This window comes from Orbicella faveolata, unplaced genomic scaffold (genome assembly GCF_042242905.1).
Source record: "Orbicella faveolata isolate gen_17 unplaced genomic scaffold, um_ofav_v1 contig_25, whole genome shotgun sequence".
Taxonomy (NCBI): Eukaryota; Metazoa; Cnidaria; class Anthozoa; order Scleractinia; family Merulinidae; genus Orbicella; species Orbicella faveolata.
Genome location: NW_028301553.1, coordinates 29,825,001 through 29,837,093, shown reverse-complemented (window position 1 = coordinate 29,837,093; position 12,093 = coordinate 29,825,001). Strand labels below are relative to the sequence as shown.

Sequence of the window (12,093 nt, the reverse complement as noted above, 5' to 3'; positions counted from 1 at the left end):
TCTCGAACCCTCATTTTTTCGAACCTCCCGATAACTCGAACCAAAAGTCGTTTTCCCTCCTCAGTCAAATGCTGTCATTTTACCCCTGGTTTCTCGAACTATCCGATTTTCCGAACCAGTTTTCGTTTCCCTTGGAGGTTCGAAAAATCGGGATTCCACTGTACATTCACGCTCTATCAACCATAAAGGAAATAACAACATTTTAGTCATTTTAGAAAATTAAGAGGCAACATTTTAAATCTCACTCGATGGAATGCGAATCGATGTTATTCATTACGAACCACATACCTTATCTTTGAGGGCTTTCAAATTTGTTTTCCAACAGCTTCATTGATTTTTACAGCTGCCAAGTTGTTTCGCCAAGTGATATGAGAAAGAACGAAGCATAAAGCTTCGACCGCTTCGCATCCATAATGGCGTTGTTTTGAAACTTGGAATTTACTTCATGTAAGTAGTTGCAAAATGTTCACATTTTGTAATGTCTTTCATGAAACAAAACAAAAAACGCAAACAAACTCTCGAGAGGGCGCACTACGGACTGGAAATCATCTTTAAAAAAAGCAGTTTTGGTGAGAGGATCAGTCAATGGACAACGTTCGATATAACAATATTTTAACTTGGCTGGAGGCTTTCAGAACAAATTGCAATTTTTTTAAAGTTTCTTATGTCCCTCAATTTCCAAAAGTGACTTGAATACAAAGAAAATACCACCAAATATAGAACTGAGTTTGTCCTGAAAGCCTCGGAGGCATGTTAGAATATATAAAGAGTGTAAAACAAACAGCTAAAACACCTACGTCCTTCGTTAAAACGGAAAGAAAAAGTGTGATTGTGACCAGCACCAGACTCACATCAGCGGAGACTGATGGGGCTCCCTTCATAAGAAAATGTAATTTTATTTAATTTTGTACACAACCAATACTATAAAGTGTTGGTTGCAAACGAAAGATGATCAGCAACCTTTTTGAATGTATATATTGCTCAAAAACCTTGGATGAAAGTTGACTTTTTAGTGGTCAAATTCTGATGGGTTTAGTTAGAATAGGGGTTTCAAAGACGAAAAAAATACTACATATAGGTATGCAACGCTTTCGAGCGGTAAACCATGATACCAATATCGAGCCTTAAAGGATAACTATATTATACCATGCCATAGAATATCCAGCGGCCAACAAACTCAATGTGACCTACACGCGGCGCACGATAAGGTTGAGTGTAATACATAATTATATCTTACTAGGTGTTTTGGTGTGTAGTATCGCTGTATAATTTTACGAGTTGTGCCGTACGGGCTTGTCAAAATTCAGACAGCGAGTAAAACTATAAGGCGATAACTAAACACCAAAACATCTAATAAGAGACTGCTGTAGGCAATAAATGTATCATAAAAAGAGGGAGAGTGTAACAGTTTTACGTGCGCGCGCCGACCTGTCCGGCAAACAGGTTTTCTACTGTACAAATAACTGTACAATATCGCTGTATATTTGTACTGTTGTTTGGACGGTATTCGCTGCAGTTGGGTAATATATTAAGTCGAGCATTTTCTATGGCATGGTATACAGCAATGACAATAACAATAACATTTATTACTTACATTGCGCTTTTTCTATAAAGATAGTCAAAATCGCATTACAATTAGATAAATTCGTACAAATTACAAATTGAGAATGAAGACTACCAACGCATCTTAAAATTTAAGGCATAAAATCCTATAATATATTCGAGAATTGGTCTTGCAATAAAATCTTAACAAAAGGCCTTAGAGAACAAATGAGACTTAACTAAACGCTTAAAAGTGTTAACGTTCGTAGCTTGCCTCATTGACAAGGGAAGGCTGTTCAACAAGACTGGGGCTGCAACCATAAACGCGCGATCACCCATGGTCTTTTTCGCCGTTCTGAACGGCGGGCTAGCCAACAATATACCATTGCCATTCCGACGCAGGCTTACGTTTGCATTGAGTGACACTTTGTCGAGTAAGGTTTTGAAAGGTGTAAAATCCGTTTGACGCACAGCTATTTCAATTAACGTTATTGTCAGATGAAAACGTCAAGCCTACGCGATGAGACCAAATGATGGTCTGGGTATTCACTTGAATTTTTCAAATCAGTATAGTGGAAATCTACAAACTTGCTCTTGAAATATTAGGAAGGTTCTAACCTTGACCAAGATAGCACGCAGCTATGAAGACATGACTGATCATCACAGTTATACACACAACTTTTAAAAAGCTCAGTATTCATAGTACTTTAGCTGTGGACTAAACGATGCTAAGTATCGCTAGCTAAAACATCAGACCTGAAAAAACTTGGTCAACTGCTAATTAAGGATAAAAATTTTGGGACTGGAGTCCTATCATTTGTATGTCACCATGTTCAGGCACAACTTCATGCACATCACCATGGTAACCGATGGCTGTAAAAAGTCCTAATTCTAATGCTATCGTAAAAAGAAATAACTTTAAAATGTTTTCGAAAAACCTCTAATTAGTATGAACGACCTAGTATATGGCCAAGGTTCCCCTCGGCTAGCATATCGCCCACAAGATGTGCTAGAAAGTGTTCAAGTTGTAGTTGTTGTCGTTGTTGTTGTTGTTGTTGTTGTTGTTGTTGTTGTTGTTGTTTTCAAAAGTAGGGTGATAGAGATGAAGGTTATATTATTGAACGATGGTCTACTTTATCTGACAAAATTGTCCTAACGCAGCTAATACAAACGTACAGTGTTTATAATTTTATTTAGGCTGTAAGGCCTTTTGTAGTCAGTCTTTCCACAAGCGTTTATTGTTTTGCCCCTGCGGGAGCCCCCCCCCCCCCCCCCGCAACCTTATTTTGGGTTAAAAAAAAAAAAAAGCCGGCAGGGCGAGCAAACCCATCCCCCTCCCTTCCCACCCCCCTCCCTAGCTCAAGGTCGGGATCCATCACTGGTTAATATTTTTGTTTGCTCGACGTACTCAAGACAAAATAGACTGTGGGCAGATGATCGTACGGTTTAAGTAGGTCATATTGTTTATGGCGTCAGTGAAAACGCCGTCATGCGAAACCTTGTTTCCTTCGCTAAGCGCCGCTGTTCGCACTTCAGTAAAGCTTAAAGGAACTTGGCTCGTGGCTGAAATCCTCTTGCTTGTCCGTTTTCACAGTAAGTCAAATTACGATCCGTATCGCGTGACTCTATGAAAATGGTCGTGGGATTACTGACAGCTCAAATTATTTGCATAATGATGTTTCCGACAAACTCTAGAATTAGCATAACGGTCTCATCCATTCATAATAACGGTTGACTTGTCGAGAACCTTCAAGGATGGCAAACAACGCTTGAGTTCCGTGAGAAGCTTTCAAAGATGGGAAGTAGACACAAGCGAGTTCCAGTATTTTCACGGTTGGTGTCGAATATTTGGTGAGCAAGTAGTAGCCGCCTGCCAGCGATTTTGTCCTTTCCTCGATAATTCGGAGTTTCTGCGGCTAAAGTTTGTTGTTGGTTCTGCCTTGTTTCGGTTTATTTGACGTTTTAAAACCCACATGGTCACAGAGGTAGCGATGCTTGAGCTCATGACGACGCTACTCACCTTATTCGCTCCGAGTTTGATGTTAGTGGCTTCGTCTCATTCAGGTACCATATCCACCATATCTGAACTTTAATACACTGCTAAATAAATGAATTGAAGCCACGCAAAGTCAAACAATCGGAATCTCGGCGACTTCATTCACCCGTATAAAACTGAATTGTTCATTCAAGTTACTGTTTGAACGGTTTGGAAGGTCTAGCAAGACGTTGTCGGTCGAAATTTAACAGGAAACGGAAAGCGGAAAATATGGACATATCACCACATGGTGTGTTGATCCACTACATCATGTAAATAATTTGAGGCAAATATTGGTTGATACTTAATCATAAACTCGTTTATCAATTTTATAGGTAAAGGAAAAGTAACAGTTGCTGACAACTGCTAACAAATATTGATAAATCTTTTTTTTTTCGGCAAATAACTTGCAGTTTACTGTGTTTTCTTTTACAAATAAAATTGACATAGACAGAGTGATCTTTTAACAAGGCTTTGTAATGAAAATGCGCGGTGTAGCGACAAATGGTAGCGTGACCTTGTTGTAAAATTTTAATAGTTTTGTAAACAGACAGCCTGTCAGCAATAAAATTGGGTACTGAAATATTCTTAATTTCAACTAAGTCTTGTCATGCTTTTAATTCTGTGATTTGTTTTCCTGCTGCAGGTGAATGGTCCGAGTGGAGTGCGTGTGCTAAAACATGTGATGAAGGAGTTCGGATGAGAAACAGGACATGTGAATCGTGTAACACAACGCTACAGACACAGAGCTGTAACCGTACACCTTGCCAAGGTGAGATCGAGAACGTTGGTCACGTTCGTTCCTTCGTTTGAATTGTGCGTTCGTTTGTTCATTCTTTTGTCCGTTCGTTTGTTCGTTCGTTTGTTCGCTCATTCGTTCGTTCGTTTGTTTGTTCGTTTGTTTGTTTGTTTCTTCGTTCGTTCTTTCGTTTGTCCGTCAAGTTTTTCGTTCATTCGTTCATTCGTTCGTTTGTTCGTTCATTGGTTTGTTTCTCTATTTCTTCGTTCGTTCCTTCGTTCGTTGCCAAGGTGAGAACGAGTCGATTGTTCGTTCTTGCGTGTGCCGAAGTGCTCGTTGGTTCGTTTGTTCGTTCGAGCGTGTCTGCCTTCGCTAGCTCGTTTGCCCATTATATGCATAAAACTGTGGATTGCTCACTCGGTAGTTTTCAGAAATTTGTTCTTACTATGGATTACATCATCATGGCCGTATTAACAGACCTTAGGAAGCCCCTGACCTTAGGAGTACTATCTTGTTTCGATCACCGCTCAAAGCCTGCTGCAGATTGCTATTCAGTGACATTAGCGTTCCACTCCAGAATCCCTTTACCGTGTCAAGTTGTGAGACTTTTCTGTTGTTTCTTTCAACAGATATGCAAACCCAGATTGGTGTGGTCGTTGTGGTATCAATTGCTGTGATGTCCATCATGACAGCAGTGCTTGTCGTCATCTTCTTTGTCAAAGGAACAAACTCCAGAAAACCAAGGGCAAGGTAAGTGAAAAGAAACATTTTACGCCACTTGATGTATTCTTTCAGTCTGAAGACCGAAATGCTGTAAAATTCGCATCATAACTCTTTGCTCATTGTGTTCATAACGATATTTGGTGGCCTCTTTTTCCTTCCACTAGCGCACAAGTATAAGCATAGGCAACATACCCAGACGCAGTGGAGTGATGTTAAGTAGCGCCTTTTGTTAAGAAATTATCATAAATAAAGGCACTAATTATCAACATGATACTGCTTTTGCATATGTCGGCTTAAGCCTGATTTTCACTAGCGACGCAAGCACAAGCTCAAGCACAAGGGCAAGCCCAAACGCAAGCAATAGAGATGACCTAATGAAAACGAAATTGGACGCAAACACAAGCACAAGCAAAATCATCCGGTTACCTTCCGTCATTTTAGAAAACTGTTTGGGTGCGAGTTAATCTGTATCCAGCGTTTTCATTGGCCAAACATAACCGCGTGTGGTAAATATCCTTGTGCTTGTGTTACGCCTGAACGTTGTTTCGTTTTCACTTGTTGCAGCGCCAACGCAAGCATGAACGCAAGCACAAGAAAAAGGAATAATTTTGATGCATGTGCTTGTGCTTGCGCTTGTGCTTATGCCTGCGTCAAGTTTGCGCTTGTGCTTTGGTCGCTGGTGAAAACCAGGCTTTATGGTTATGCTTATGCGCTAGTGGAACTAGCCTTAAGTGTTTGGGTTGCGTCTGGTTGAATTCTCTTAACATAACGAGGTGGGACGGAAAAGAATTTCTTCAGTCACAAGCCTTGAAGCATACATCAAAAACAAAAAATACAAAACGAGCTCTGTAATAGTGAAATAGAGCAAATGTTTCCTTCTTGAGAGCTCTTAACCCTCTTCCTGTCTCCCTCCCCCTCCCCACCCTTACTAAGCTCCTACTCCATCTCGCTGAAGAACAGCAACTCAAAGACCCTAACAACTCAAACACTTCAAAAATTAATGCGACATTTCTAATTAACGAAAACCGAATCATTGTGAATGTCAACTGGGATATTTAGGGTTAAATTCGAACCCTTAGCAGACGGAATCAGTTGACTTGCGCTCTGTGACGCGCACGCAATATCTTACGTACACAGCTATGGTAACATTTTTATATAACCTAGAAATGTCACCATAAAACATGTTAACCACTCGCTTCCCTCGCGGTTCCACTTGTTAAATATCGGATGCTTATTTTTCTCTCTGCAGCTCCTTAGACACAAGCAAGAGACTGCGAACTATGTCAAACGAAAAGATGCTTAACCTGGAAAGTCGAGTCTTCCAGCTACAGCGCATGGCAAATAGTAGAGGCTCGTTACAATCGAGTAGAACGACGTTAAAAGATTTTGGAGAGTCACAACTAAGAGTCAGTGCGCAGATGTAGAATTTCCTGCTGTCGATGTGGGCGCCACGAAATCGATAAAGAATCTGGATATACGAACTATAGAAAAACACGTTTTCTTAGTCTAATGAATCTAGAAGATACCATTTATCATTTCTTATTCCCGATGCCCAAAGTTACCTTGAACCAAAGGGAACTTCGTCAAACGTTAAATTTAAAAAAAGGTAGAAAGATGTCAGAGGGGTGATTATAGCCCTAAAGCAAAAAGGAACTACAACAAGATATCATTAGCGAAAAAAGATTACGCCGGATTGCGGACAGTAATCATAAACAAAAATAGATTGGCTTTATTATTGCAGTGCTATGATTATATAAACAATAGCCTCCATTTGGCGCGAAAATATGCTCGGATATTTGTCCGGGGACATTTCCTGTTCCGAGCAGCGAACAGTTTTCCGAGAGCGTAGCTCGAGGAAAACTGTGAGCTTGAAATCTTTTTCGCAACGCGCGCAGTTTTGAAAATTGGGGAATATTCTCGGATATTCCCCAGTTTTAGCTGGGGAATATTCGGTCACGTGAGGTGTTTAGACCAATCGCGCGCGAGCGAAAATATTTGATGGATTATAAGTGGTGATATTGTTCTTACTATTTAAAAATAAAATTCATATCTTTGCGCAGTCGTGTAACATCCTTTATTATATCTCTTAGTTAGTACGCGCGCTGTGATTGGTCAATTTAGCGGACTGTACTCTCCTGTGCGGCCCGCTAAAATTTAAAGTTGGTTTTGTTTCTAAACTGTTTTGTGATTTATCGCCAAGTGTTCATAACTTTTATAGCAAGTAAAAAATTTCTTTTACTGTGAATTGTGTATTAAAGTGTGCTAACAACTTAAAAACGATTTCAAATTGACTCGTTTTGCTTTCGAGGTGCGTCAAAAATTTGAAGCCGTTCCACGTGAATAGAAATCGTTCCTGAGCCCGTCAGACACACAGTAGAGATATAATAAATATTTTACTAACCTCGTTTTCTCGGTCCGTACTGTAAGTTACTGATCCTCGCTTTTTTATGGCCCAAGCGCGAAGCGCGCGGGAAATATATCGAAGGGGAGAAAACTCGGTCCGTAACTTGCAGTACGTCCCTCGAACTCGGTTAGTAAGAGGTAGCTACACATTCTCATTTCAATCTGTTGCGTTCTATTATGTCTTTATCCCAGAGGAGTGGAAACACTTCAGAAATTATCCAACGAAAAGTGACATCACTCCCAGCTGAAAACAGCCGCAGCGTTCTTTTCGGCCGAGAAAATGAAACTTCGATGAGGCAAATTTTCACGTATTTGTAAAGCATCTGTTTCGTGCGATTTTATACTGAGGATAGAACACATTGCCTCGACTTTTAAAGCAGAGGTTTTGGGAGAAGGTACAAGTTTCAGTGGCGGATCTAGGGGAGCCTGCCCCCCCCCCCCCCCTTATTTTGGGTAATAAAAGAAGAAATGACAGAAGGAAGAAAAGCCGGCAGGGCAAGCAAAACAAAACTACTCTTTCCCCCCCCCCCCCCCCCCCACCACTTGGTGCAAGGTCTGGATCCGCCACTGAGTTTAGAGAGCTTGTGTTGCTCTCTGCTCACGTATGGTTGATTGAAGACAACATGAATCGAAAAGGGAAGGCCAGTGTATCATTTCTCTGCATTTCTCGTTGAAAATTCCTGTTTTTAGTAATTAAGGTGCAGTAGCAATGGGTCTTGGTTCTTTGGGCGCCTGATAAGCCTGCTATACTAATTAACGACTCTTGAAAGGACGGAAGTGCTAATGGTGGAATTATTCAAACGTTCTGGGCTTTCTTTAAATGATCACACTCTGCAGAGAAATACGTCCAGGGGAATTATAATCGGTGTGCGCGATTAAGCATTGCTGTCAATAGCCTTCGGTAGGGATTGTCTACATGACTGTGATACCTGTGTTTGTTCGTTTCACAGAAATCTTGATTTCAACCCGAGGAACAAGGTTAAGTAGTTCGGTGCCAAGGAAAGAAAGCATGCCGTCCTTTTCCACACCTTCATGGCACTATATTAACGTGCAATTAAAATCAAGTAGAGGAAAATCCCGCTGCTCATAGGGGACACCTAAGATATAGAGGATGGCCACGTAGAGATACAAAATTCATCTTCCAGTGTTGAAAAATATTTCACGAGTACGCGCAGCGAAGAAGTGAAATATTTATTCACATGAGAAGAGAAATTTCGTATCTTCAAGCGACCATATTATCTTCTATTTATATAAAACTCTCACAATATATAACGGCGTTTTTGGTGATTTTCCGAAGATTTCCGACAACTTCCGGAAAATTTGCGAAGACCTCTGAAGAGGATCCACTGATGTTTGGATCATACACTAACTAATTTAAGTGCAGTTAAAGGGACAAAAATGATATCAAAAATGATATCGCATATGCGTGTAGATAAAAAATTAATGATATCCTCACATGTGGGATTTAGTCGTTATCATTTTTTCAACACTCAGCACACCACCAAATAATTTTAATAACTCTAAAATACCAGCTAAAATACAAATGGGTCTGTGGAGCTTATGCATATGACGTCATGGCAGCCATATTGGTACTCTAAAACAATGAAACGGCGGCCATGTTGGTGTACGAAACCAACCCTGTGGGCGTTCAACTCTTTTCGTTTGTAAACAATTCTTTTGTTCCAATAAATTTGCATGGCTGCTAGACACGTGAGTGCGTACGCTCTATTAAAAATCGACTAAGAAAGACTAAAATACAAATTACATACTGCTAAAAACTCTATCTAAAATAATGAATAAAATAATTTTTAAGAAATAATGAATCACACACAGATGGCAGCCACTGCAGCCCTCAAGGATGTTACTTAAATCAAGTCTGCGTATCAGGGTCTCGAACTGCTTAAGGCTGGGAGCCCATCTTTCTTCACTCAATAGCCTTACTCCGGCGTCTTGGCCCTAAATATCTGCGGGCACTAGTTATGTTTAACTTTATACAATAATATGCACAAGTCTCTTAGTTTCCTATTATACAAAGCTAGGTAAGGCTAAGTCTACATACGAGCCAAGTGGCTCATCAGGCCGGAGGGTATCCCGGTTTCTGTAGCACGGGGCGACTAGGAGTATTTCTACTCCCCCCTGGATGGGATGATAGTCCATCGCAAGGTTAGCCCCAGCATGAAGTTCGCCGGTACCCATTTATACACCTGGGCGGAGAGAGGCACTGTGAGAGTAAAGTGTCTTGCCCAAGAACACAACACAATGTCCCCGGCCAGGACTCGAACTCGGACCGCTCGATCCGAAGACTAGCGCACAAACCATGAGGCCACTGCACCTCTCGCTCCTGTACTCTTTCTAATCTACGAGTGTCGTTGGCCCCACCAAAATGCCACACTAAGTGGCAATATATTAAATGAGGGAGGATAGCTACCTTATAGAGATGTCAGTTGGCCTCAGTTGGTATGAGGTTCCTCGACCTCCTTACCACTCCTATTCTGTGGCTAGCTTTCCTACATACATTGCTGATATGTACGATAAAATTAACACCACAATTAATAGTTATTCGTAGATGCATTATCCCATAATTTTACCAAACTAGGTTTCCAAAGTAGCAATTTTGAATTTTTTTAATGTTCTCACAGAGGAGGAAGATTATTTTCTGAATCTGGAATCTGAAACTTTGTCCCGTGAGTAAAGGCTACTCTTTCAACCCTAAAGTCTTTATAAAAATTTTGGATTGAAAATGGCCCATATGTCGGAGTTATTTCTTGCTTTCAGAGTACTTACTCCCTTTTCCTCCAGTTTGGTAGTTAAATCCAGAAGCTAAAATTACTCCAATACGATCGAGCCATGTTAGAACTAAAATTTTTGGAAATGAAAATGAGTATATAGTACAAAATTCAAGACCTTAAAACCACGCGCAAGGTAAATACCAAATTTTTTTACGCATTCTTATCAAAATGCTACCTACTACATACCGAGTATCAGTCGGAATGTCTTATTGCAGTCTAAAATGCTTAATTCTGAATCAAATAGAGGCACATTACTTGCAAAAGATTTCGGACAATTTCAATTTTGAATAAAAAAGTGTTTTAATATAAAACTGTCCATAATATTTTAGCGTCCCAATTATTTACAGTACATTGTAACACTTTTAAGTAGCAACGAAGCTCTTAGTTTCCTTCAAAGAGCAAACTCTAATTGAGCCACGGCATGAGATATGTAATGGCTTGATAGAGTATTCGTTATTTTCTCCTCGGTGTATCTGTAAAACCTTATATATATTTTTCCAGTATAATTCGTGTTTTGTTGCGGTAAATTTACTTTAGCTAAGTTTCAGCAAAATGTCCGACATGCTTGTCCAAAATTTGTCCGAAGTGACATAAAAAGTGTCCGAACATTGAACATCCAAACGTTTTTGCATTCCTTTAATAGAGGTAACAGAGGCAAAGATTATATGAACATTCTTTAGGGACCGAAGTTTGTGTCCCCTCAAATACAATGTAGGCTTCCCCTGAATAAAGTTGACCCAAAAGAGAGGTTTCACAATATGTAGTATTTTAGAACATAAAATTTCCAGGGGCAACTATCAGGCTTCTAACATCAACTTTCTATTATCTATACTTTCACCAGCCAATTTTTCTCGTTGTCGCATACCTCAAACTGAAAACGTATGAATTCATTTGCTGAATTTTCCATCCGCTACAGTGCGCTTGAAGCTTTTGTATTTTTTTTTCCATCAAGGTATCCTTTTGAGTTAAAATGAAATTTATATCTGTACTAACAGTTTCTGTTTCAATCTCAACTATTTTACTTTTCAAAACATAGGAAACAAGAGATGAAACCTCATCTTTTCTTCACAATTTTGAAACCTCAGAGTCGCTTACCGCTAATTTTTTACTGTACCGAAGTTTACCGCAGTTTTCAGCCTAAAACTTACTTCGTCGTGCTATCTACAGGTTATAAACCATATTGAGCGGTGAATTATTTTAGTTTCATCTAAAAAAAAAACTGTAGGAGAAAGCTATGTTTCATTAGTACTTTCGCTGAAAAAGAATGGACTGATAGACTTTGGTCATTCTATCGTCTGATATTGCCCACTCCAAATCGTACCGTATGATCAGTTTTGGCCAATGTTTAGTGGTGAACTTTAAAGAGTTACAGAAGTAAGGCTAGCAGCAGGCGAGTTTTCGCAAAGTGGTTTCTAATTACTGACTCATTGCTAGTTTTGCTTGATATCAACAGCTGCTGAGAAGGCTAAGACCTTCCTCGATTCAGTCACGAGATCACATATTGGACCTGTACGAGCGAAACTTTTCGACACTTATCTCGACGTCGCCACACTTGTTCATCCCTGGCGGTGGCTGGATCGGCTGGCCTCCAGTCTCATCGACAATCATTGCCATCCCCTCGAGCTGGTGCACCTCTATGTGGCAGTGAAGAAACCAGTAACCAGGATTATCAGATAGGAAATTGATAACCACGTACCCCCCAGCAGGGAGCATAACTGTGTCCTTTCTGACCGTATGGCTGTCGATGGAAAAGTACTTCGGTTCTGTTTTCCAACTTGGTCTGCTACATCTCCTTTTGTCGCAGCCCTCTTTGGTACAGTGGATATCATCGCAGTATATATCGCTGTTGTGGTTTCCAACAA

The 12,093-nt window shown here is 40.2% G+C and overlaps 2 protein-coding genes across 3 annotated transcripts in view; one reads left to right on the top strand and one right to left on the bottom strand.

Annotated features, from left to right (window-relative positions):
• The first annotated feature begins 2,928 nt into the window (after nt 1-2,928).
• LOC110054658 (uncharacterized) lies at nt 2,929-7,098 on the top strand. Its single transcript, XM_089293179.1, has 4 exons — nt 2,929-3,606; nt 4,224-4,349; nt 4,946-5,066; nt 6,289-7,098. The coding sequence occupies exons 1-4, from the start codon at nt 3,516-3,518 to the stop codon at nt 6,461-6,463; spliced, it is 513 nt and encodes a 170-aa protein (XP_089149305.1). The 5' UTR covers nt 2,929-3,515; the 3' UTR covers nt 6,464-7,098.
• Nucleotides 7,099-8,867: 1,769 nt separating this feature from the next.
• The window catches only part of LOC110049854 (uncharacterized), a 58,557-nt gene continuing 55,331 nt past the window's right edge, over nt 8,868-12,093 (bottom strand). For both annotated transcript variants that reach the window (XM_089293166.1, XM_089293167.1), the window contains one exon: nt 8,868-12,093. This exon is cut by the window's right edge and continues 2,640 nt beyond it. In XM_089293166.1, coding sequence (XP_089149292.1) covers nt 11,726-12,093 — 368 coding nt within the window. In that variant the 3' untranslated portion in view covers nt 8,868-11,725.